Source organism: Myxine glutinosa, chromosome 5, assembly GCF_964187855.1.
Source record: "Myxine glutinosa chromosome 5, kmMyxGlut1.1, whole genome shotgun sequence".
In the NCBI taxonomy this organism is placed as follows: domain Eukaryota; kingdom Metazoa; phylum Chordata; class Myxini; order Myxiniformes; family Myxinidae; genus Myxine; species Myxine glutinosa.
This window is the reverse complement of record NC_136265.1, coordinates 81628400-81653815: the sequence shown is the minus strand read 5'-3', so window position 1 is coordinate 81653815 and position 25416 is coordinate 81628400. Positions and strand designations below refer to the sequence as shown.

The following is a 25416-nucleotide window of genomic DNA, read 5'->3' as shown; positions in this document are numbered from 1 at the left end:
GAAAAAGTTCAATAGGAGTTTGTCTCACCCGTCTTTTTTTGATTCACAATCTTATGTTGAAAAGTCAGGTTTTGCAGGATCCTTTGAGAATTTCGAAGCTTTGAGGAACCAAATAGCTCCATGGAGGCCGCCATCTTGTGGATGTGGAAGTTTGCATAAACAATTGTGAAAAAGTTCAATAGGAGTTTGTTTGTCCCGTCTTTTTTTGATTCACAATCCTATGTTGAAAAGCCAGGTTTTGCAGGATCCTTTGAGAATTTCGAAGCTTTGACGCACCAAATCGCTCCATGGAGGCCGCCATCTGGCGGATGCTGAAGTATGTATGAAAAAATTGCGGAAACGTTCAATAGGAGTTTGTTTCACCCGTCTATTTTTGATTCACAATCTTATGGTGAAAAGCCAGGTTTTGCAGGATCCTTTGAGAATTTCAAAGCTTTGACACACCAAATCGCTCCATGGAGGCCGCCATCTTGCGGATGTGGAAGTATGCATAAAAAATTGCGAAAAGGTTCAATAGGAGTTTGGTTCCCCCATCTTTTTTTGATTCACAATCTTATGTTGAAAAGCCATGTTTTTGCAGAATCCTTTGAGAATTTCGAAGCTTTGACGCACCAAATCGCTCCATGGAGGCCGCCATCTTGCGGATGCGGAAGTAGGCATAAACAATTGTGAAAAAGTTCAATAGGAGTTTGTTTCACCCGTCTTTCTTTGATTCACAATTTATGTTGAAAAGCTAGATTTTGCAGGATCCTTTGAGAATTTCGAAGCTTTGACGCACCAAATCGCTCCATGGAGGCTGTCATTTTGCGGATGTGGAAGTATGCATAAAAAATGCGAAAAAGTTAAATAGGAGTTTGTTTCAACCGTCTTTTTTTGATTCACAATCTTTTGTTGAAAAGCCAGATTGCTGGATCCAATGAGAATTTCGAAGCTTTGATGCACCAAATCGTTCCATGGAGGTCGCCATCTTGCAGATGCGGAAGTATGCATCAAAAATTGCGAAAAAGTTCAATAGGCGCCTGCGGAACTACGTAACCTCCGGTTAGTGCACCCTTTATGACAATAGTCGCGACTCGGGCATTTTCGAAATTTTTCTCTTCTTTATGCCTTAGTCACATATGATGCTGCCGCCGCACGGTTCTGCGGTCTGCTGTTTGTAGATGGGATTTTTACAAATCGTACGGCTTTGCGGGCTGCGGCAGCAGTGTTCACAAATGTTATGGGGTCCGCACGGCAATCGTGAAAGTCATGAAATCAAAATGCGTGAGGAGACCGCAAGGCGAACCGCGAGGCGCCCTCACGGCGACCACAAGGCAATCGCAAGGCGCCGCACATTTGTTGCGGTTGTCACGGTTGCCATTAGGCCATCGTACGGCAGCACTAAAGTCACTGCACAGCCGCCATACGATATTTAGAACATCGTACGGCCATCTCACGGAGGTCGCAAGACCTTGCGATACTACATGCGGTGGGGTTGCGGCCTACGGCCTAGCGATTTCTGAAAAAAAGTTTAATGTCAAATTTAAAAAATCGTAAGCCCCTGCAACGAGCAAAAAACCTTGAGATCGCCTCACGGCTACCTTATCTACCGTGCGGCCACCGCACGGTTGTGGCAATTTTGTGGACTTACGGCCGCCGCCAACACGACGCAGGCATTTGTGACCAAGGCATTAGTGGTAGACCTAAAAAGCCGAATTAGGCTTCAATCCCATGCTCCCATGCTCAGTAGGTTTGTCTGATTTATCATGTTGTCCTGCACCTACCGGTATTAGCGGTTTACATAAAGAAAGAAAGCTCAGTTTGATTAAGGACAGTCACATATTGCCGTTGAAACGGCGCTATCGTTTGATCTGTCGGCACTGATCTTTCTGCAAGCTCACTTCTTCTGGTGGAGGAAGCCGCAGTGGCTCATTGAGGCTTTGCAGTCGGGTACGAGTATGAAAGTGGACGAAATAGTCCGAATGGCCATCTTTTAAACTTGTACAACAGGACAGCAACCGGAAGGTCATTGTTGAACTTGTTTCAAGCTCTCGAGAGCGAAAATCCACCGGAAGTGCACCGGCGGCCATCATTTTCCTGGGCAGCTTCCGGTTGTTGTGGTTATTTTGTTATTGTTGATGTTTTTTTTCTTACTCTCGCGAGATTTAATAAAGCGTCAGTGAGACTTAGCACGGTGATTGCGTTGCATTTAGTAATTAGTTGCTGTATTTATGATCGCCACACCATGGAAGACCTACACGAAAGCCGTTTGTCCCGTTTGTATTTAGGTTTTGGTCAGAGATCCCCGTCTGTGTTTCCTTTTATTTTAGCAGCAGGAGCCTCTGGAATTCCACCATTAATACCACAGGAATTCCTTCTCCGACTTCGTATCGTCGACGTTGTAACGCAACAGCACACACTCCCTTTGGGTTTGGTAGTTTGTGAACCTGCTGCCTTTTGTCGACTATTTCTTCCATGAGCCTCGACACTTGTGTAAAAAATAAAATACGTATGTACAAGAGGGCGTACCTCGGATGTGGATTCGGACCGGAGCCAAAATCGAGGACAAAGACAATCTTTTGGTGGAAACAAAATGGCCGATGATACAATTAGGGTGGTTTCAGAACCGCCCGAGCAACATCCGATCCGGTTAGTACAGAGATTACTCAGATTAGTGCTCGGGACGCATCCAAGTTCGAGTTGGGGCGTGGTCTACGGAGATCCGAGAAGGGATGAAAACTCCATCAGATTGAATGAAGAAGAACATGCAGTGACGGAAGAAGAGCACGTGGTCCCCTGTTTCGCTGTCCCTCGGTTCTGTTGTACCAGAATGAATTGTCCCGAAGTTACAAACACCGAGCTGTGTCCGATGAACCGAGATCTCTCAGGTGAGAAACACAAGGTGAACCATCCGGGATCCACGAGAATCTCTGATGGGAGGAACCTGCTCGGTCCGGGAAAATCTCCCGGGGACAAGGAGTTCGGACCCGGTACGTGACGTTCTTGTTCCCGTGCGGGGTCCGTGCTGTGCGCTATGTACGTTAATAGTTTATGTGGGAATCACACCATGTACGGATCGGGTTCAGTCGTTCAATATCGTGTCGATGTCCTGATCGGGTCCCCTCGTACAATCTCGTGTCGATGTCCTGATCGGGTTCCTTCGTACAATATCGTGTCGATCTTCTGATCAGTTCCCTCGTACAAGATCGTGTCGATCTTCTGATCGGGTTCCCTCGTACATGATCGTGTCGATCTTCTGATCGGGTTCCCTCGTACAAGATCGTGTCGATCTTCTGATCGGGTTCCCTCGTACAAGATCGTGTCGATCTTCTGATCGGGTTCCCTCGTACAATATCGTGTCGATGTCCTGATCGGGTTCCCTCGTACAAGATCGTGTCGATGTGCTGATCGGGTTCACTCGTACAATATCGTGTCGATGTCCTGATCGTTTTCCCTCGTACAAGATCGTGTCGATCTTCTGATCGGGTTCCCTCGTACAAGATCGTGTCGATCTTCTGATCGGGTTCCCTCGTACAAGATCGTGTCGATCTTTTGATCGGGTTCCCTCGTACAAGATCGTGATTTTGAGGAGCAGTTCGATCGTTTCTCCCTGTTATAGACAAAATGAATGGAGGACTTGGGTTTATTTAGCAGAAAAGACCATGATGGGATCAGGCACATTAACCTGTAATTTATTAAGATGATAGTTCGGACGGTGTAAGATCGGAGTCCATCAGTCAAATTAACTAATGAGGAAATTAGAGGATATTCGGCCCTTCATGTCTGTGGCACACCAACACTAAATAAAATAAATCCGTCAAAAGGACTTAATTTCATGAGGATGAATGGGGGGGGGGGGGGGGGGAGGGGTAATGGATTGGAGATGGGGGGGAGGGGTAATGGATTGGAGATGGGGGTTAGAGGAGTTAGGATGGCGGGGAGGGGGAGGGGTAATGGATTGGAGATGGGGGTTGGAGGAGTTAGGATGGCGGGGAGGGGGAGGGGTAATGGATTGGAGATGGGGGGGAGGGGGAGGGGTAATGGATTGGAGATGGGGGTTAGAGGAGTTAGGATGGCGGGGAGGCGGAGGGGTAATGGATTGGAGATGGGGGTTGGAGGAGTTAGGATGGCGGGGAGGGGGAGGGTTTAATGGATTGGAGATGGGGGTTAGAGGAGTGAGGGTGGCAGGGAGGGGGAGGGGTAATGGTTTGCAGATGGGGGTTAGAAGAGTTAGGATGGGGGGGGAAGGGATAATGGATTGAAGATGGGGGTTAGAGGAGTTAGGATGGTGGGGAGGGGGAGGGGTAATGGATTGGAGATGGGGGTTAGAGGAGTTAGGATGGCGGGGACGGGGGGGGGGGTTGGGTGGGGTTACAGGAGTAAAGATTTGGTTGGGGGGGGGAGGGGTTAGAGGAATGAGGATTGGGAGTGAAGATGAGGACGTCATGACAGGAACAGAGATCTCACCCACATCCCCTTCTGTGTGACACATCCCAAGATTTCCCCTTCCATAATATAATCTCTGTATTTATTATTCTAACCCATCCTCAGCACTTTACAATTCTTCATGTTAAACTGAGTCTGCCAATCCTTTATTGATGTATTAAAGTATCGAGACTTTCCTGAATCTAATCTAATCGTGCGCTTTCTTTCCTTGCGATGGAGCATTCACTTTACGCTGTTTGTTTTGTTTTGCAGTAAATTACAAGAGGATTGTTGAGTAAGCGATGTCACTTTAAGTTGAGAATGCTCCAGGTTCCATGTCGATCACGTAAAAATTAATAATGAAAAGACAATTTATAAGATATATTTCACAATTGAAACAAAGGTTCCCGATGTGTTTTGTTTATTTGTTTTTGCTTTTTCATTATTATTATTTTTTCGAAAAAGGTTTTTTTCAACATGGAATTCTCATTTTTAATGACATCACGCTGTGCAGGGGATGTGTCTGAGAAGGAATGGTCGCATGAACTTGTGCGATGTAAAATAAATGAAATACAGTTGTTGGGACATTTGTTTCAACGAGTCCCCGCCATCATTAATTTTGCTAGCACGAGTATGCATGTTTGGGTTTGGAGGTTTAAAAAATTGTAAGAAATTAACAGATCGTTAATTAACTATTAAGAATACTTATAATTAATTAACAAATAAACGGATCTAGAAATTAAATCCGTGTCAACCAAATTTAGCGTACGGGTTGTTCGGAACCAGACGCAGATGCTGGACACACAAAAAAATAAAATCCAACGAACCATTAGCCTCATCTTCACCTAACTCTCTCACCCCGCCGTGTGGTTTTTCTTGTACACAACTTCAAGTGGACATGTAAATATGTTTGTTGGTTGAATTTCACATTGATAGACCTTTCAGAGTTCATGAAACACCTTGAAAAGTTGAAAAAAATTGCAAAACAATTACCAAAGCTGGATAGTATTCATAGCAAATTTACTCTGCGCAATCAACTTGGTGCAAGCCAACTCTTCTGTTTTTAAACGTTTTTTTCTTAATTTCATCCAATATGGCTGCCAGACCACATGAGCAATGACATCATAAATTAATATTCCCTCATATAATTGTTGCATAGATCACACTCAATAAATTTCAAACTGATCAGACTAAGTGTTGTCCCTGTCGAATTATGATGTCATAATTATGGCACCAATGACGTCATCGTTAACAACAGCTATTCCCCATATGGAGTTCTTTGCAATGAGCCACGTTTCAATTTTTTCCAAAGAGCAGTTTTGGAGATATGGAGGTGCAACGTTTTTCGGTTTTTCCAAGATGGCGCCCATACCACGTGACCTATGACATCATAATTATCATTTTTAAAAATTCTAGAGGAGAAGCCGTTCATATTCTGAAAATTTCGTGTCCATCAGACGAACAGTTGCAGATAAAGAAAAAAAATTCATACTCATCAGATCAAGCATTGTACTTGTCAAATTATGACATCATAATGAAGGCACCGATGACATCATCATTAACATATCTTATTCCCCATAGAGAGTCATTGACAATGAGCCATACTTCAATTTTTTCCTTTCAGCGGTTTGGGAGATATGGAGTTGTAACGTTTTTTCAAGATGGCGTCATCCATACCACGTGACCTATGACGTCATAATTATAAATAAAATAATTTGACAGGCCAAGGCACTCCCATGGTAAAAGTTCGTGTCAATTGGACCAACGTTTGCAGGGAAATTAATTTTAAAAATGCAGACACGTATGCACGGATGCCACACGTACGCAACCGAATGCCAAACCTTGCTTTTCGCTTCTCGAGCGCAAAGTAATTATGCTTGCTTTAAATGACAGCAGTTTAAACACAATTAAGAGGCCTTCCTTGCGATCCCATTAAAGCATTTATTGATTATATAATAAGGGGTAAAGGAAACATAGCAGCCCATATTAAGTCAGGGGAAAAGCAACCATATAATATGAGCTATGTTTGTTTGATGCTGTTTTGGACTTTCGTAACTTTGATCATTGACGTGTAAATGCCAATCTTTACTTTTATATTTTCTGGACAAGATTCGTATGCTATCATAAAATTTGTAGTCCAAAAAGAATGACCAAATTACAGCAAGAGGTCCATAATGTAGAATAAAATCTTGATGCAACTCACAAGCTACACTGTTCGTCGGTTTTGATATTTTCTTGTCTTCATTTACATAATATATAAGCACAAATAAGTTAGCTCTTTTTTGCCACGTTACAACACACTTTCAGCACAGGACTCGGACTCTGATAGCTTGAACTCGGACTCGGACCAGGTGGGCTCGACTACAACAATGCTTCCCAGCGCGTCTGCCTCCATTTGCATCTCAAGCACTCCGCAAGGAAATATCAGCTGCAAAGTCAAAATCTTCAAGGTTGTTCTTCGATCATTCAATCCCTTTTTTACATGCTCCCGTTTGTTTCAAAGAAAATCTATAACTACGGTATTCCAAATAGCAGGACAATATGCAACCTTGCTTCACCAGGGGAAACAGTGAAGAGGTCTGACAAAGCAAAAGAGAAGGTAAGATGAGCAGAAGGTAAGGTGGAGAGTAGAAAAGGTCTTCTTGCAGTATTTTATTGTTTGTCTTTGTTTGAACCGATCGGTGGGTTTTGTGTTACAAATGTACAAAGAGTAAATGGAGTTCAAAGATTATGTGAACTACTCGTTTTGGAAAGAATTGACCAATGGGGCAGATCATTGGGTTTACTTTTTAAACATGTTTCAAATAAGTATATATCGGAGATTGAAAAGCAAACACTTCTTAAACACGTATTGTGAGTTTTGTTTGAAATGTTCCTTTAAAATTGGGTTTGAGTGCGAGGTTTTATTTTCAGATTTTATTGTGGCTGTGAAGGTGGAATCCGAGTTTCCAGACGAGTACTCCTCACTCGGCAAAGGTTTGGATGACAACAATCTTCATGTTATAGCTCTATTTGATAATTCTCTACGATAAAATGTTTATTAGTCACCTGCCCAGAGGGGACTAAATGCTTCCAGTCTGTCTGTGTGTCAATCCGTCCATCACACATGTGTTTTTCTGGACTTTTTTATCCATACCTTTTAACATATCCAACTGAAACTTGGTACATGCCTTTATTATGATAAGGCACAGAACACGTTTGAGTTTCGGGTTTTTTTTGCCAACTTGTCACGGAGTTCTGCCTTTTTTGCTTGGAACAAGAACATTCATCAGGATTGGTCGGGGACATGTATTGCAAATCAATTCTCCCTCTTGTTTGTTTTAATTCATTTCAGGATGTTTTTTTTTTCAGACTTGATTGTGAAAGTGAAGGTGGAATCTGAGTTTGAAGATGATCCAATGTCTCAGGAGAAAGGTCTGAACCAAATGGACATTCTGCTTGTTCCTGTTGCAGACATTTATGTGTGCGTGTACATTGTACGCACTGCCCCGACAGCACACATATTACATACAGTGTAGCCCTGCCAGATCCCTCATACAAGAGTAATTATATCTAACTCAAACACACTGTCTATGCTATTCTTACCACATTCATGCTGTGGGATTTCCCCTCTCCCCCTCCCCTCCCTTCCACATCACAATATAATGATAAACGATGAGGTAAGCAGTATGAGAGGCATCAAAAAATGCTGGGTATCCTTGAACAAAGCAAAGATGTGTGAGAATTAGTCTGGTTGTAAGAGTGGGTATGAGGGGTGGTATCACCTGCAGAAGCAGGAGGAGTAAAAGGGTGATGGTGAAAAGTGACCCCGTGTTTAACCAGGCCGTGGCAAATGTTTGAGACTTTGATTTTTAGCAAAGGTGCATAGTGAGGCGGAGATAATAATCCCTGGGCATCAATTAAGAGTTCACAGAACAATTATTACAAAACGATGGAATGCACCCAGCTGTTACGCTGCGAGACCACCAAATTGTCATTTCATCATGCACTTTCTCTATTTTCTGACCATCCTGCCCTTTCATATTAATGAGGTTTTTTTCCATTAACCCCCTCCTTTGTTGACCTCTTTGGTTAAGTGGGAAAATTAGTTTGTCTGTTGTCGACCCCGTGCGTTTCTCTCCACTACTTATAATGATTGTTTTGGTTTAGATTTGCTTGTTTATCCCTTCTTTTATTGAAATGAACTGTTGTCACATGTTTTGCAGGTGAAGCTGAAATGGTGAAATCAGAAACTTTCCAAAACAACCTTCTTCAGACTTCCCAAGATGCTTTGAGCTATAATCATGTAAAGCAGGAACTGTGTGATTCTCCACCCACAGAGCCGAGCAAAGCTGTTCAGCTGATTGAAGGTAAGACCAGGTCTCTATACATCACATCTCATTTTGTTTACTTGTTTTGTTTGTTCTTTCACACTTAAATAATTTTGATTCGAACTTTGCAGAATAAAAGGTCAATTTCAATTTCATTTAAAATACACGTTTCACATAAAATACATTCGCGGGGGATTTGTTCCTGGAAAAATGCCGCAAATGTAGGGGCATTGTTTCAATGGAAAAAGGGGGGTTAGGTTCCCGGCGGTTCTGGATTCACGCAAAATCCCACGAATGTTGAGGAAAATCTCCAAACGCCGAGGGAAATGGCCGCGAACGCCGAGGGAAATGGCCGCGAACGCCGAGGGAAATGGCCGCGAACGCCGAGGGAAATGGCCGCGAACGCCGAGGTAAATGGCCGCGAACGCCGAGGGAAATGGCCGCGAACGCCGAGGGAAATGGCCGCGAACGCCGAGGGAAATGGCCGCGAACGCCGAGGGAAATGGCCGCGAACGCCGAGGGAAATGGCCGCGAACGCCGAGGGAAATGGCCGTGAACGCCGAGGGAAATGGCCGTGAACGCCGAGGGAAATCCATGAATGTTGGGGCATTGTTTCAATGGGGAAAAGAGGGACAGCTGATAGATGCGGTGGAGTGTTTTCATTCTGCACAGTAACTCACGAGGAATGACATGTTAAGCAGCTGGTGCGATATCCCAAGACTCTATGTTCACAGTGTGAATTGTGGGATATCCCACGAAGCTATGTTCATAGTGTGAATGGTGGAATATCCCACGAAGCTATGTTTTCATTGTGAATGGTGGTATACCCTACAAAGCTATAGTCGCAGTGTGAATGGTGGGACATCCCACAAAGCAAGCTTGTAGCATGGCTGAAATATTGTTAATTGGCCGCGAAAAGCCATGAAAACACGAAGCACAGACCTGCGAATGTAGATTCAGGTCATGCTCACAGCTCGTGGAAGATATATTTTTTGCATGTCCAGTTGCTTTGTGCATGGCTGGTGGAGGATATGTTTGAGAACTGTTTCATGTTCGCGTCTCATGGGGAAAAAAAATTTTGTGCCCGCAAAAATACTGTTGCGTGATTCCTTTTGGTTAAGACTGGAAAATCACGGATAGCAATTCGATCGTTAATTTGAGGCGACGATCAATGGCAGATTTGACTACTGTCATGCATCGTTTTATGTCCGTCCGAACAACGTCCGATCGCATACACGTCCATGGCCCATAACTATACTGTATATCCATAACATGTTTTGATAGATATATGATATGCCTATGTTACTGGTTTATGTTTTTTGGTTATATGTTGTTGTTGTTGTACTTACGAAATAAAAAGTTTACAAACTGTATAACAGTGTATGCTTGGTTTTGCATCGTCGGCAGCGCCGCAGCATCATCAGCATCCAGTCTCGGTAATCCCCGCATATCATGAGTTAATCATGGGTCCCAAACGTTGCGCAACCAGCCCTAGTGGTAGCAGCAGTAAGAAACAATGCAAGAGCATTGATTTGGAGGAGAAGCAGAAAATAATAAGACAGCATGAGGGCGGCAAATCTGTGAATGATATCGCACGTGGTTTCGGCAGGTCCCACTCTACAATCACGACGATAATGAGAAACAAAGAGAAGATTCTTCAAGCGGTAAAAGGATCGGCTTCAATGAAGGCAACAAGATTGACCAAGTTTCGAGAGGGGCCGATATCGAATATGGAAAAGATGCTGATGACCTAGATTGAAGACCAGACTCAAAAGCGAGTCCCACTCAGCACGCTAACCATCACGGCCAAAGCAAAAAGTTTGTTCGAGATGTTGAAGCAACAAGCAGGAGCCGCCTACGACAGAGTTTTCCGCAAGCTCTGGCTGGTTCAAGTGCTTCAAACAATGCGATAGGCTTCATGACGTGAAAGTCAGCGGCGAGTCGGTGAATGCGGATTCTACAGCAGCAGCGGAATTCATCGATACCTTGGACAAGCTTGTCGGCGAGGGAGGATATTTGCCCCAGCAAATATTTAATATGGATGAAACCTCCTTGTATTAGAAGAGGATGCCCGAAAGGTCATTCATACACAAGGAGGCCAAGTCGATTCCAGGCTTTAAGGTATTCAAGGACCGCGTGACTGTGATGTTGGGGGGTGGGGGGGAGGAGTTTTGCCGGATTCAATTTGAAACCTTTTGTGGTGTGGCAGAGCGAGAACCCTAGGGCTTTTAAAAATATCAACAAACATATTGTTGCAGTTCTACGCCGCCCTTCTCCCCTTTATCAAGGGGGGATTATCCCCTTGTCTTTGCTGGGCTTGGCGGAACCGAGACTTGAAACACCCTTCCCCGGCGAGCGCGAAGTCGGGTTTCGGGACCAATTCTCGCTCGTACCTAAGTACCCGTGCCGCCACGGAAATGAGGTAGCAAGCCTCGCACGAACCACCTGTGGTTTGCGTATGCCGAGCGGATTGAGTACCACGTGGTCCGTGCAGTTTTAATTAGTGGAACCCGATTTGAGCGATCCTATTCGTGCCACGCTTAGCCAATCGAAGAAACCACAGAAACGGTTGAATGGAAGAAAGGAAGAACAAAGGTTTTAATTATTCCCACATGTATATACAATGTTCAGGGATGGAGAGACACAGAGTGGCCTTAGACAGTCTTAACCTATATCCAGACAACATGCCCGTCTCACGCTCACACAGGGAATTGCAGATGGGTAGATGTTCCCCAACGCGTCGACGTGGTCGTCCAGAGACGGTCCACGTCCGGCTCTCCACGGCCCCGTCACGTCCCGCAAAGATGGTGGCAGGCAATGGCAGGAACCCGTAGCGCGTCTCCCAAACAAGGCAGATGATGGGGTGGAACGGCAAAGGGCGGGACTTTTAGTGTGGCTGGCGATTACTCAGCCGTTCTCACTCGCGCGTCTCAAATGCACTGTATATCGGCTTATGCGCGTCTGGCTGCGCCCGCGTATCTGTACAGTTGTCACACGTTGCCAACTCCTCTTTCTCGATCCTCTGAGCTGGTTAGTGCGCGCGAGTTCTCGTGCAAGCCCTTCACCGCTGGTCCTTCTCTCTCACAGCAAGTCCTCATGCAAGTCCTCTGCTTCAAGTGCAGTCCTTACTGCTGCGTGCATGCGAGTCCTCTTGGGTTCTCCAGCGCTAGTCCTCTCTCTCGCAGCAAGTCCTTCCTTACTCTCGTGTGCGCGCCAGTCCTGCGAGTCCTTTTCCACGCGAGTCCTCATGCAAGTCCCCCCGTGCAAGTCCTCTGCTTCAAGTCCTTTACTGCTTCGTGCACGTGAGTCCTCTCGAGTTCTCCAGCGCTAGTCCTGCGAGTCCTTTCGTGCAACTCCTCTGCTTCAAGTCCTGTCGAGGGCTTTGCGCAGCGGGTCTTGTAGCTACGCCCCCGAACCTTCTGGAACACTCTCCACCCTTCTCACCACGCCCTGTGACGCAACGCCGCCGTCACTACCTCTGAGCCCTGATTGGCGGCTCGTGCTTACCGTCAGCGCTGCTGCCGCTTCGCCCTCGACTCCGCCCCGGTCCTCCTAGCCTGCCTTGTGTTAACTCGCCCAATAATGAACAAACGTTTAGTGCAAAAAGGATTGAGGCTACGGACGTTGGATGATCGGTGGCAGTAGGGCCTTTATTCTCCTGGCTCTTACTCAACGCAGAACTAACAATGGAAAGGAACGAAGCTCACAAATCCTAAGACATAACTATACTATCGCGAGGCTACATGTTGCTTGTGTGACTAACTATTTTGGGCAAATTTTAACCTTTATTAGATTCACTTTACAAACTCAAAACCGCAACAATGTGTTGCCAGTGTATTATAGAGCCAACCAAAAGTCATGGATGACGCAAGCATTGTTCCAGGATGCCCTTCTCAACTGCTATGCTGGTGACCTCAAAAGATACTGCATAGAAGAAGGGGTAGTGTTCAAAATTTTGTTGATTTTGGACAATGCTCCAAGTCATCCCAACTTCATTGGTGACCTCCACCCCAACATCAAAGTGGTTTTCCTGCCACCGAATACCACCTCTTTGATTCAGCCTATGGATCAAGGAGCTATTGCATCTTTCAAGTCCTACTATCTTAGGAGGACCTTTGCAATGGCTATTTCTGCAACGGAGGATGACGAGAAGACACTGAAGGAGTTTTGGAAAGAATATAACATGTACCACTGCATCAAGAACATTGCTTGGGCGTGCGATGATGTCACAAAGCAATGTATGAACGGAGTGTGGAAAAAAAAAAGTCGTGAAGAGATATGTGAACGATTTCAAGGGTTTTGAAACGGACACAGACTTTGAGAAAATTACGAGCAATCATTGTGCTATGTTGACTTCCGGGTGCAGTTGCGAGAGGACGCTGGCGCTGCATGTTCGCCGCTTCTCCGACTGGATGGATGGACAGGGTCTGCTTCTACTTTTCTGACCTGACATCTCACACCTGTCCTGCCTTTTGTTGATTGTGGATTGGATTGGATTTGTGGACTGTGGACTTTGTGGATTGTGGACTTTGATTTGTGGATTGTGGATGCCGCCATGGCGTCGCGTATGGGGACGCTGGTGCTGTTTGTTCTCCAACGGAAGGCGCACGTGCCGCGCGTTCTCTGGCTGGATAACGGAATCTGCTTTTGATGGTACGGAATACGGAATCGAAAGGTACGGAATCTGCTTTTCTAGTACTCTTGGCGGCTTTTTGGCCGATGGGTCTGCTCTCTGCTTGATCCTCCCGGCTTCACCTGTCCGGCTCTTCCGCCGTTGCCTCCTGCCCGCTCCCGGGCATCTCGCACCCGTCCTGCCTTTTGTTTCTTGGGTTGCTCTCCTGTGGGTTGCCTGGACGGCAGGCTGGCTCCCTGTTGGCCACTGCTGCGGTCGTCGAGCTGCAGGACACTCGCTGGCTGTTGCCCGGCTGCCTCCTCGGCTCCTCGGCTTGCTTGTCCTCGGCTCTCTATTGGTCCTCGGGCTGCTCATCTTCATTCCTCGACCCTCCTCACGTGTCGTGCTCTGGACCAGCCTGTTGTGCCTGGCGCTTTGGTCAGCCAGCCTGCGGCTGCCGGCTGACCTCTCCGGGCTCTGTGCCCCTTCGCTCCTGCATGGCATGGCACTGAGGTACTCTGCCGCTAGGCTTCTTCAACTCAACAACCACTCCACTCCGCCATGCATCTCTGTCATCAAAAACCACGGACTCCTACGACGACCCAGATACATCCATAGAGGCTCCGGTCGCAAGTTTGTTTACTCCCAGACAGGTCACTCCATCCCCTCACTCTGGTCAGCTGAGCGCACTATCACCCGTCTTACGTCATCACAGCAATATACACGAACGCGCCCCCTGTCTGCAAGCCCTGGCAAAATCACCTGAGTCCATCCGCACCATACAAAGCAATATGAAGCTTACTCTGCTCAATACCCGGTCCCTCAACAATAAAAGCCACATCTTGAACGACTTAATTCTGGACAATAAACTGGACTTTCTCTGTCTGAATGAAACCTGGCAACAACCTCTGGACGACCTCTCACTCAACCTCACTACACCCAATGGTTACTCATACATCAATAAACCACGCTCGGAGGGCCGAGGTGGTGGAATTGCTGTAATACACCGACAGGACATCAAGACCAGCCTCATCTCCATCTCATCTGCTCCATCATTTGAACACCTGGCTTTTAAACTTTCTGGTTACACACAGTCAGTCATGGCAGTTGTCTACCGCCCTCCCAAACCACACCCATCATTCCTGTCTGACTTCTCTTACTTTCTGACCCAGCTCTGTTCCTTCTCCCCCTCAACCCTCCTCCTCGGTGATTCCAATATCCACATGGACTCCACTGATTCCACAATAACCGCTGACTTCATTGATATTGTACACCGCTCCTTTCCTATGCCATCTCCAGGCATTGCAAATCGTCATTGCTGGGCACCGAAGGGGGCTCGGCAGTGACGCACGCTGAAAGAGAGTACTCAGTTTTCACTCTGGTTGTTTGTTTTCTTGCTTTCTTGTTTGTTTGTTTGTTTGTTTGTTTGTTTGTTTGTTTGTCCGGGCGATATCTCAGCCATCCTTTGAGATAGGAACCTGAAATTTCGGGACAACAGTGAGCAAGTCCTTTGTCAAAAACTGAATTTTTTGTTTTTTGATTAATCAATAAATTGAGGAGTTATTTAATTATTATCGATTAATTAAGTACTTATTTAATTAATCAAATTTCCTTTCTCTTCTGACCATTAACTCAGGCACCTTTTGAGTTAAGAAGCTGATATTTGGACATGCCAATGACAAGGTGATTTGGCTGCAAAGGATATTTTTGATTTATTAATTAATCAATTAATCGATTAATTATTTAATTATTCGATTAATGACAAAAACGTTTTTTTTTTTTAAGTTACACATTCTGATGAAATAGTGGTAGTTTATGTGTTCTCTGACCAAATTGATTAATAATTTAATTTTTTATGATTATTATTTATTTATTTTCATTATTAATCATTTATTTATTTTCTTTCTCATTTGGCCAATATCTCAGCCACCTTTTGAGCTGGGAAGCTAATATTTGGACATGACAGTGACCAAGTGATTTGGCTATCAAGGATATTTTTGATTTATTGATTAATCATTTAATCGATTAATTATTTATTGATTAATCGATGAATTATTTATTGATTAATCAATTAGTTATTAAATTTTTTATTAATGAGTTATTTAATTAAATTTATAAAAGATACATCTTCGGATGAAGCACTCGTGGTTTAGTTATGCGATTAGCCATTTAATTAAGAAAATATTTTGTGATAATCTTTTATTGATTTTAATTATACAATTAATCAATCAATTAGTGTACACCTCTCCCTACCAATGCAGCCTTTATGAGCTGCACTGTGGTATTGCCGGGCGCCAGAGGCGCCCCGGCAATGCCGCGCTGTAGGATATTGTACACCGCACCTTTCCTATGCCATCTCCAGGCATTGCAAATCGTCATTGCTGGGCACCGTAGGGGGCTCAGCAGTGACGCACGCTGAAAGGGAGTACTCAGTTTTCACTCTGGTTGTTTGTTGTACACCGCACCTTTCCTATGCCATCTCCAGGCATTGCAAATCGTCATTGCCGGGCACCGAAGGGGGCTCGGCAGTGACGCACGCTGAAAGGGAGTACTCAGTTTTCACTCTGGTTGTTGTACACCGCACCTTTCCTATGCCATCTCCAGGCATTGCAAATCGTCATTGCTGGGCACCGAAGGGGGCTCGGCAGTGACGCACGCTGAAAGGGAGTACTCAGTTTTCACTCTGGTTGGTTGTTTGTTTGTTTTCTTTCTTTCTTTCTTGTTTGTTTGTTTGTTTGTTTGTTTGTCCGGGCGATATCTCAGCCATCCTTTGAGCTAGGAAGCTGAAATTTTGGCACAATAGTGAGCAAGTCCTTTGTCAAAAATGGTATTTTTTGTTTTTTGATTAATCAATTAATTGAGGAGTTATTTAATTATTAGCGATTAATTAAGTACTTATTTATTTAATCAAATTTCCTTTCTCTTCTGACCATTAACTCAGGCACCTTTTGAGTTAGGAAGCTGATATTTGGACATGCCAATGACCAGGTGATTTGGCTGCAAAGTCTATTTTTGAGTTATTAATTAATCAATTAATCAATTAATCGATTAATTATTTAATTATTCGATTAATGACTAAAAAAATGTTTTTTTTTAAGTTACAGATTCTGATGAAATGATGGTGGTTTATGTGTTCTATGACCGAATTGATTAATAATTTAATTTTTTAATGATTATTATTTATTTATTTTCATTATTAATCATTTATTTATTTTCTTTCTCATTTGGCCAATATCTCGGGCACCTTTTGAGCTCAGAAGCTAATATTTGGACATGAGTGACCAAGTGATGCAGCTATTGTACACCGCTCCTTTCCTATGCCATCTCCAGGCATTGCAAATCGTCATTGCCGGGCACCGAAGGGGGCTCGGCAGTGACGCGCGCTGAAAGAGAGTACTCAGTTTTCACTCTGGTTGTTTGTTTTCTTGCTTTCTTGTTTTCTTGCTTTCTTGTTTGTTTGTCCGGACGATATCTCAGCCATCCTTTGAGCTAGGAAGCTGAAATTTCGGCACAATAGTGAGCAAGTCCTTTGTCAAAAACGTTTTTTTTTTTTTTGATCAATCAATAAATTGAGGAGTTATTTAATTATTAGCGATTAATTAAGTACTTATTTAATTAATCAAATTTCCTTTCTCTTCTGACCATTAACTCAGGCACCTTTAGAGTTAGGAAGCTGATATTTGGACATGCCAATGAATAGGTGATTTGGCTGCAAAGGATATTTTTGATTTATTAATTAATCAATTAATCGATTAATTATTTAATTATTCGATTAATGATAAAAAAAAATTTTTTTTTTAAGTTACAGATTCTTATGAAATAGTAGTAGTTTATGTGTTCTCTGACCAAATTGATTAATAATTTAATTTTTTTATGATTATTATTTATTTATTTTCATTATTAATCATTTATTTATTTTCTTTCTCATTTGGCCAATATCTCAGGCACCTTTTGAGCTGGGAAGCTAGTATTTGGACATGAGTGACCAAGTGATGTGGCTATCAAGGATATTTTTGATTTATTGATTAATCATTTCATCTATTAATTATTTATTGATTAATCGATTAATTATTTATTGAGTAATCAATTAATTATTAATTTTTTTATAAATGACTTATTTAATTAAATTTCTAAAAGATACATCTTCGGATGAAGCACTAGTGGTTTAGTTATGCGATTAGCCAATTGATTATGAAAATATTTTGTGATAATCTTTTATTGATTTTAATTATACAATTAATCAATCAATTAGTGTACACCTCTCCCTCCCAATGCAGCCTCAATGAGCTGCACTGCGGTATTGCCGGGTGCCAGAGGCGCCCCGGCAATGCTGCGCTGCAGCATATTTAATTATTTGGCATGGGGCGGTGTACTTTGAATGTGTGTGTACTTGTTGTACACCGCTCCTTTCCTATGCCATCTCCAGGCATTGCAAATCGTCATTGCCGGGCACCAAAGGGGGCTCGGCAGTGACGCACGCTGAAAGAGAGGACTCAGTTTTCACTCTGGTTTCTTGTTTTCTTTCTTGTTTTCTTTCTTGTTTGTTTGTCCGGGCGATATCTCAGCCATCCTTTGAGCTAGGAAGCTGAAATTTCGGCACAATAGTGAGCAAGTCCTTTGTCAAAAACGGTATTTTTTTTTTTTGATGAATCAATAAATTGAGGAGTTATTTAATTATTAGCGATTAATTAAGTACTTATTTAATTAATTAAATTTCCTTTCTCTTCGTACCATTAACTCAGGCACCTTTTGAGTTAGGAAGCTGATATTTGGACACGCCAATGACCAGGTGATTGTGCTGCAAAGGATATTTTTGATTTATTAATTAATCAATTAATCGATTAACTATTTAATTATTCGACTAATGACAAAAAAATTTTTTTTTTTAAAGTTACAGATTCTGATGAAATAGTGGTAGTCTATTTGTTCTCTGACCAAATTGATTAATAATTTAATTTTTTTATGATTTTTTTTTTTTCATTATTAATCATTTATTTATTTTCTTTCTCATTTGGCCAATATCTCAGGCACCTTTTGAGCTGGGAAGCTAATATTTGGACATGAGTGACCAAGTGATGTGGCTATCAAGGATATTTTTGATTTATTGATTAATCATTTCATCTATTAATTATTTATTGATTAATCGATTAATTATTTATTGAGTAATCAATTAATTATTTAATTTTTTATAAATGACTTATTTAATTAAATTTCTAAAAGATACATCTTCGGATGAAGCACTAGTGGTTTAGGTATGCTATTAGCCAATTGATTATGAAAATATTTTGTGATAATCTTTTATTGATTTTAATTATACAATGAATCAATCAATTAGTGTACACCTCTCCCTCCCAATGCAGCCTCAATGAGCTGCACTGCGGTATTGCCGGGCGCCTGAGGCACCCCGGCAATGCCGCTCTGTAGGATATTTAATTATTTGGCATGGGGGCGGTGTACTTTGAATGTATCTGTACTTGTCAAGGATATTTTTGATTTATTGATTGAGCAATTAATCAATTAATCGATTAATTATTTAATTATTCGATTAATTACTAAAAAAAATAAAATTAAGTTACAGATTCTGATGAAATGATGGTGGTTTATGTGTTCTGTGACCGAATTGATTAATAATTTAATTTTTGAATGATTACTATTTTTTTTTTTCATTATTAATCACTTATTTATTTTCTTTCTCATTTGGCCAATATCTCAGGCACCTTTTGAGCTTGGAAGCTATTATTTGGACATGACAGTGACCAAGTGATATGGCTATCAATGATATTTTTGATTTATTGATTAATCTGCAAGATGGATAACCTGCAAGATGGACAACCTGCAACATTGCGAGCCTCGGCCTGGTGGTGGGGTGGCTATCTTTATCAAAAACTCTCTTCCTCACTCTCCTTGCACTGCCCTCTCTCCTCCTCACCCCCAGGAGTACCTCTGTCTACGGCTTCCTCTCCGCTCCCACCTTTTGTTCATATGTGTTCTGTACCATCCCCCAAACAGTGATGACTCCATCTACATTTCACTGTCTGACAACATGGACCAACTTCTATCCACTCATCCCAACTCTCTCTTCCTCATATGTGGTGACTTCAACTGTCATCATGCCACCTGGTTGGGTGTGGGTTCCTCTCTCACCAGTCATGGCACCTCAGCAAAGGACTTCTGTGACTCACTGGGATTGACACAATCTGTCAATTTCCCGACCCGGATCTCAGCCAATGGAGTATCTTCTCTTCTAGACTTGATTATGACAAACTTCCCTGGTTCACCCGCTATCTTGGAAAAACCGAAAAACTTAGCACCTCTGTATCTCCGAAAGTGCTGAATAGAAAAAATTGAGACGTGGCTCATTGTAAAGAACTCTCCATGGGGAATAAAATATGTTCATGATGACGTTATCGGTCACGTGGTTCAGCCGTCATATTTGTCCTAAATGGCCGATAAAAAAGTACATTCCGGCAAGTCCTTTGTCTCTGACCGATTTTTCATCTGTTTGTCTGTGTCTGTCTGTCTCTGTTTGCAGCACTTCGTCTACACCGTTGCACGTAGAATCGCCAAACTTTGCACACGTATTTGTCTTGCCCTGGAATAGACTGTGCCCAATTGATGATGTCATCAGTCACATGGTTCGGCCGCCATCTTGGAAAAACGGAAACACTTTGCACCTCTATATCTCCGAAAGTGCTGAATAGAAAAAATTGAGACATGGCTCATTGTAAAGAACTTTCCATGGGGAATAAAGTATGTTAATGATGATGTCATAGGTGCCTCCATTTTGACGTCATAATTCGACAAGTGCAAAACTTCATCCGATCATGATTAAATTTCTTGAGCATCATCGAAGGAATAAATTAGTATAGAAAACAAATAATGATGACATCATCGGTCACGTGGTTCTGCCACCATATTTGTCCAAAATGGCCGATAAAAAAGTACAATCCGGCAAGTCCTCGGTCTCTGACCGATTTTTCATGTTTGTCTGTACGCTCACTTATACTTGCCTACAGGTCACAATTTTAAACCGATCTTCACGAAACTTCACCAAATGGTAGAGTTCGTGGTCCGACAAAATCCTATATATTTTTGAGGTCAAATGGTCAAAAGGTCAACATCTGCCAAAGGTCAACCACTTTTTTCAAATTTCTAAAATGCTCAATTTTCATCCAATTGACTTGAGATTTGAATAGGATTTACATATCGGCCAACAGAATTCAACCACCAACTATCTTTGAGATCAGCACAGGCCAAAAGCTCAACATAGGCCAAAGGTGAACCACTTTTTTTTGAATTCCTAAAATCCTCAATTTTCACCCAATTCACTTGGAATTTGAATGGGATTTACATATCAGCAAACTGAATTCAACTACCAACTATTTTTAAGATCACCATCGGTCAAAGGTCAACAACAATTTCAAATTTCTAAAACCTAAATTTTCATCCGATTGACTTGAAATTTGAATAGGATTTTCATGTCATCTAACTGAATTCAACCACCAATTATATGAGGTCAAAAGGATGCTCCACTGAGTGCCATTCTGCTTTGTTCTCTTTTGCCAAGTGTCGCTCTACGAGCGATTTTTCATGACTTGGCAAAAAAAAATTTTTTTTTTGCAAGTATGTTGATCACTCCGGTTTGTTTGTGTGTTTGTTTGTCTATCCGCTCACTTTTCTTGCCTACAGGTCACAATTTTAAACCGATCTTCATGAAACTTTACCAAATGGTAGAGTTCGTGGTCCAACAAAATCCTGTATATGTTTGGGGTCAAAAAGTAAAAAGGTCAACATAGGCCAAAGGTCAACCACTTTTTTCAAATTTCTAAAATCTTCAATTTTCATCCGATTGACTTGAAATTTGAATAGGATTTACATATCGGCTTACTGAATTCAACCACCAACTATTTTTGAGATCAGTGTTGGCAAAAAGGTCAACGTAGGCCAAAGGTCAACCTCCTTTTTCTAATTTCTAAAATCCTCAATTTTCATCCGATTGACTTGAAATTTGAAAAGGATTTACATATCGGCGAACTCAATTCAACCACCAACTATTTTTGAGTTCAACATCGGCCAAAGGTCAACCACGTTTTTTTCAAGTTTCTAAAATCCTTAATTTTCATCCGATTGACTTGAAATTTAAATAGGATTTTCATATCAGCTAACTAAACTCAAACACCAACTATTTTTGAGATCAGCATAGGCCAAAACGTCAACCTAGGTCAAAGGTCAACAACAATTTCAAATTTCTAAAATCCTCAATTTTCATTCGATTGACTTGAAATTTGAATAGGATTTTCATATCAGCTCACTGAATTCAACCACCAACTATTTTTGAGATCAGCGTAGGTCAAAAGGTAAATGTAGGCCAAAGGTCAACCACCTTTTTCAAATTTCTAAAATCCTCAATTTTCATCCGATTGACTTGAAATTTGAAAAGGTTTTACATATCAGCGAACTGAATTCAACCACGAACTATTTTTGAGATCAGCATAGGCCAAAAGATCAACATCGGCCAAAGGGCAACAACAATTTCGAATTTCTAAAATCCTCAATTTTCATCCGATTCACTTGAAATTTGAATGGGATTTACATATCCGCAAACTAAATTCAACCACCAACTATTTTTGGGATCACAATTGGTCAAAGGTCAACAACAATTTCAAATTTTTAAAATCCTCAATTTTCATTCGATTGACTTGAAATTAGAATAGGATTTACATATCAGTGAACTGAATTCAACCAACAACTATTTTTTAGATCAGCATAGGCCAAAAGGTCATAATAGGCAAAAGGTCAACCACTTTTTTCAAATTTTTAAATGCCTCAATTTTCTTCCGATTGACTTGAAATTTAAATTGGATTTTCATGTCAGCTAACTGAATTCAACCACCAATTATATAAGAGGTCAAAAGGATGCTCTACTGAGTGCCATTCTGCTTTGTTCTCTTTTGCCAAGTGTCGCCCTATGAGTGATTTTTCATATTGTATGTTTGTTTGTTTGTCTGTCCGCTCACTTATACTTGCTTACAGGTCACAATTTTAAACCGATCTTCACGAAACATTACCAAATTATAGAGTTTGTGGTCCGACAAAATACTATATATTTTTGAGGTCAAAAGGTCAAAAGGTCAACAAAGGCCAAAGGTCAACCACATTTTACAAATCTCTAAAATCCTCAATTTTCATCCGATTGACTTGAAATTTCAAGAGGATTTGCATTTCTGATCAATGAATTCAACCAACTATTTTTGAGGTCAACATAGGCCAAAAGTTCAACATAGGCCAAATTTCTAAAATTGTCAATTTTCTCAGATTAACCTAAACCTTGAAGACGATTTGCATATCAGGTCACTGAATTCAGCCACAAATTATTTTTGAGGTCAAAAGTATTCCCTACTGAGTGGCATTCTACTTTGTACTGTTTTGCCAAGTGTCACTCTATGAGTGATTTTTCATTTATTTATTTGGCATGGGGCAGTGTGCTTTGTAGCTCGACTTGTTTATGAGATTTTTTCCCTCCTTTTTCATTTGTCAATGTTAAATTGAGATAACAAAGTCGTGAGTTAAATGAGAATTCTATTTTGAACTTGTCAGATGATAAATGGATTGAGGATGAGACATTTATTTTTGTGACAATGCTCGCTTGGGTTTTGACCAAATTAACTTGCAAAACTCTTCTCTTTTTTTTTTTTCATTGGATTCACTCGTTTATCCCTTTTGTTCATGCAACACAATGTCACGTGGTTTCCAGATGAAGCTCCTCCGGTGAAGATGGAACCCTTCCAGAGTAACTCTCTTCAAACCTCTCAGGATGCTTTGTGCTCTGAGCATATAAAGCAGGAACCATGTGATTCTCCTCCGGCAGACACGAGCAAAGCTGATCAGCTGCTCGAAGGTAAGCCGAGTTGCACAGAGAAGATATCACATTATGTTTACCTGTTTGGTTTATTTTCCCGAATAAATTATTTATTTCCAATCCTTGTAGAATTGTAGATTCAAAGCGTTTCCATACGTGGGCTGTTTTTATGTCAACGAGACAGTGAACTTTTTTGAGTCACATGTCCAACTCAAATCCCATGAGATCTGCGGAAATAATTTGTAACAATGAATGACGCAAACCAATTATCCTCTTCCTGATGCACATTAACACAATACACATTGTTGAAAAAGAAACTTTTGTGATGACATGGGTTTAAGCCCTGCTCGAGAGAATGCCAATCCCCTCTCCACTTCAAGCCTTCCCCAGCTTCATGGAAAATGACACCGAGAAGAACTATCTCACCAACAAAGCTTTGCTCCTTGGAGACAATGTCCTTGTCCATCCTACGCAGATGCAAGACTGGTTCGATAATCCAATATGTTTTGAAGCCCTTTAGTCCAGTGATCTGCAACCTTTTTCTCGTGGTGGGCCAGATCAACATCGGGTTGTCTGGGCGTGTGACGGAACGATAACTGAGTAGTCGTTAGAGGTGAGAAGAGTTTTTTTTTTTGTTTTTTTTTGTATACAAGATCGAGGCTCGTGAAAGAGCGAACATTCATCACACAGAAAGACAAACCGACACATAAAACATATAACATTGGGAGCGGTAGACAAGATGGGGAGATCCAGTGAATTCCATTTCCAGTTAATTCAATAATTCCAGTTAATTTCCAAAGTGAGGTCTGTGTGCAGTTTGAACAGGGAATGCCATGGTTTTCGTGTTGGTCTGTCAGTGCGAGCTCTGTGCCTGCATTTTTGTGTGTGGCGTGGCGAGGGTGTTACTGTCCTGGAAAGCACAGAGGATGGAAGGCCAGAAATGAGATGGTAGAAGAAAAGAGACCAAAGACCTGTCTGTGATGGGTAAGTGATAGGCCCATAACCTCTGCTTCATTGGGTGTCATTCCAATAATCTTAGACGTCATGGTTTCCACGGCCTCAAGCTGAGCAAGGTGTAATGCAGGTGTGCCAGCCCAGATAGGAGAGCAGTACTCCAGCAAGCTGCAGATGCATGATGGATGCCATGACCTTACTGATGACTGAAAGTAAGTGGATGCATTTTCCACATGAGTTGTCGAGGCCAAAGTTTGGAAAATCATTAGTTGAGGCACAAAATCTACCCTTGCTGAGGATAGGTTGGTGAAAGTTTGGTCTTGTACCTTCTCTTTCTTTCAATTTATTGTCCCTCCTTCATCGTATTCGACTGAAAAATGATGCATCTGGAATCACTTTCTGAGGAAGATAACAGGAGACCTTGGAAAATATTGTCGTGTCCGTGCCGATAAAGACCGATCTCGGACGGATTGCCAATCGAGCTTAACACTCCGAGGTGTTCAGTCAACAATGGCGGAGTTAATACGCGCGGGGGGGGGGGGGGGGGCCGGGGGGGGAGCAGCGAAGCTCTTACCTTCACGGGACGTCTTCGGACCTGCGACAATTAACTCAAACCGACGCTGTTTCAAATGTACAAAAATACCGGTTTTATTGAATAAATGCCAGGAACAAAATCATGCACGACAAAACTAAGAATCTAAAATGGAGTGCCCCCAATGGACTCAAATACAAAGAAAGGGGAAAATAAAGGTGAACGAAAGTAAAAATGTGTAGTTGTGACTTATCTCTGGTCCCCTTGATCATCCCAGGCCCCGCATCCTTGGTGGGAAAATACACCTTGGTGCCGTTTGGGCACAGCAACCAGGCCTCAGCATGCCCTTGTTCACTCAGCCGTGCTTGTCTTCATCGTTTGCTTCACCAGCACCGCCGTCTCTCAGCGCACCGAGACGATGCACAGCCAGCACTCACGAGCCAGTGAAAGGACAATGCGGCCGTGCAGCCGATCGCCCGGACCAAAGAGAAAGAATGCACGATCCGCGACCATCTGCAGGAACTCGGCACACCACTGGCGAAAACCGTGACTGTTCGCTATCAAAGTCCCAACTCAAGACCATTCGTATCGACAATCCAGCGCAAGAGATATCCGCCTTCCACAAACACCAGGACCCGAGAGAGCATGCGACCGTTCGCTATCAATGTCCCCACACAAGAAGGGCAGAAATATGACTGTTCGTGAAGACTGTCCCACCACAAGAGCTTGTCACACCGCAAGAGCT

General features: G+C 42.5%; 1 protein-coding gene across 1 annotated transcript; it reads left to right on the top strand.

Annotated features, from left to right (window-relative positions):
- The first annotated feature begins 2572 nt into the window (after nt 1-2572).
- On the top strand, nt 2573-23322 carry LOC137428500 (uncharacterized). The gene is made up of 6 exons (XM_078777084.1): nt 2573-2969; nt 7318-7380; nt 7756-7818; nt 8610-8753; nt 23081-23224; nt 23315-23322. The coding sequence occupies exons 1-6, from the start codon at nt 2573-2575 to the stop codon at nt 23320-23322; spliced, it is 819 nt and encodes a 272-aa protein (XP_078633210.1).
- Nucleotides 23323-25416: the final 2094 nt, after the last annotated feature.

Bases quoted from the DNA above. Each gene is read 5' to 3' on its own strand.
- LOC137428500 (XM_078777084.1), top strand. From the start codon at position 2,573: ATGGCCGATGATACAATTAGGGTGGTTTCAGAACCGCCCGAGCAACAT. The intron at 7,381-7,755 runs GTTTGGATGACA...TTTTTTTTTCAG, and splicing joins GTACTCCTCACTCGGCAAAG to ACTTGATTGTGAAAGTGAAG. The intron at 8,754-23,080 runs GTAAGACCAGGT...CGTGGTTTCCAG, and splicing joins AGCTGTTCAGCTGATTGAAG to ATGAAGCTCCTCCGGTGAAG.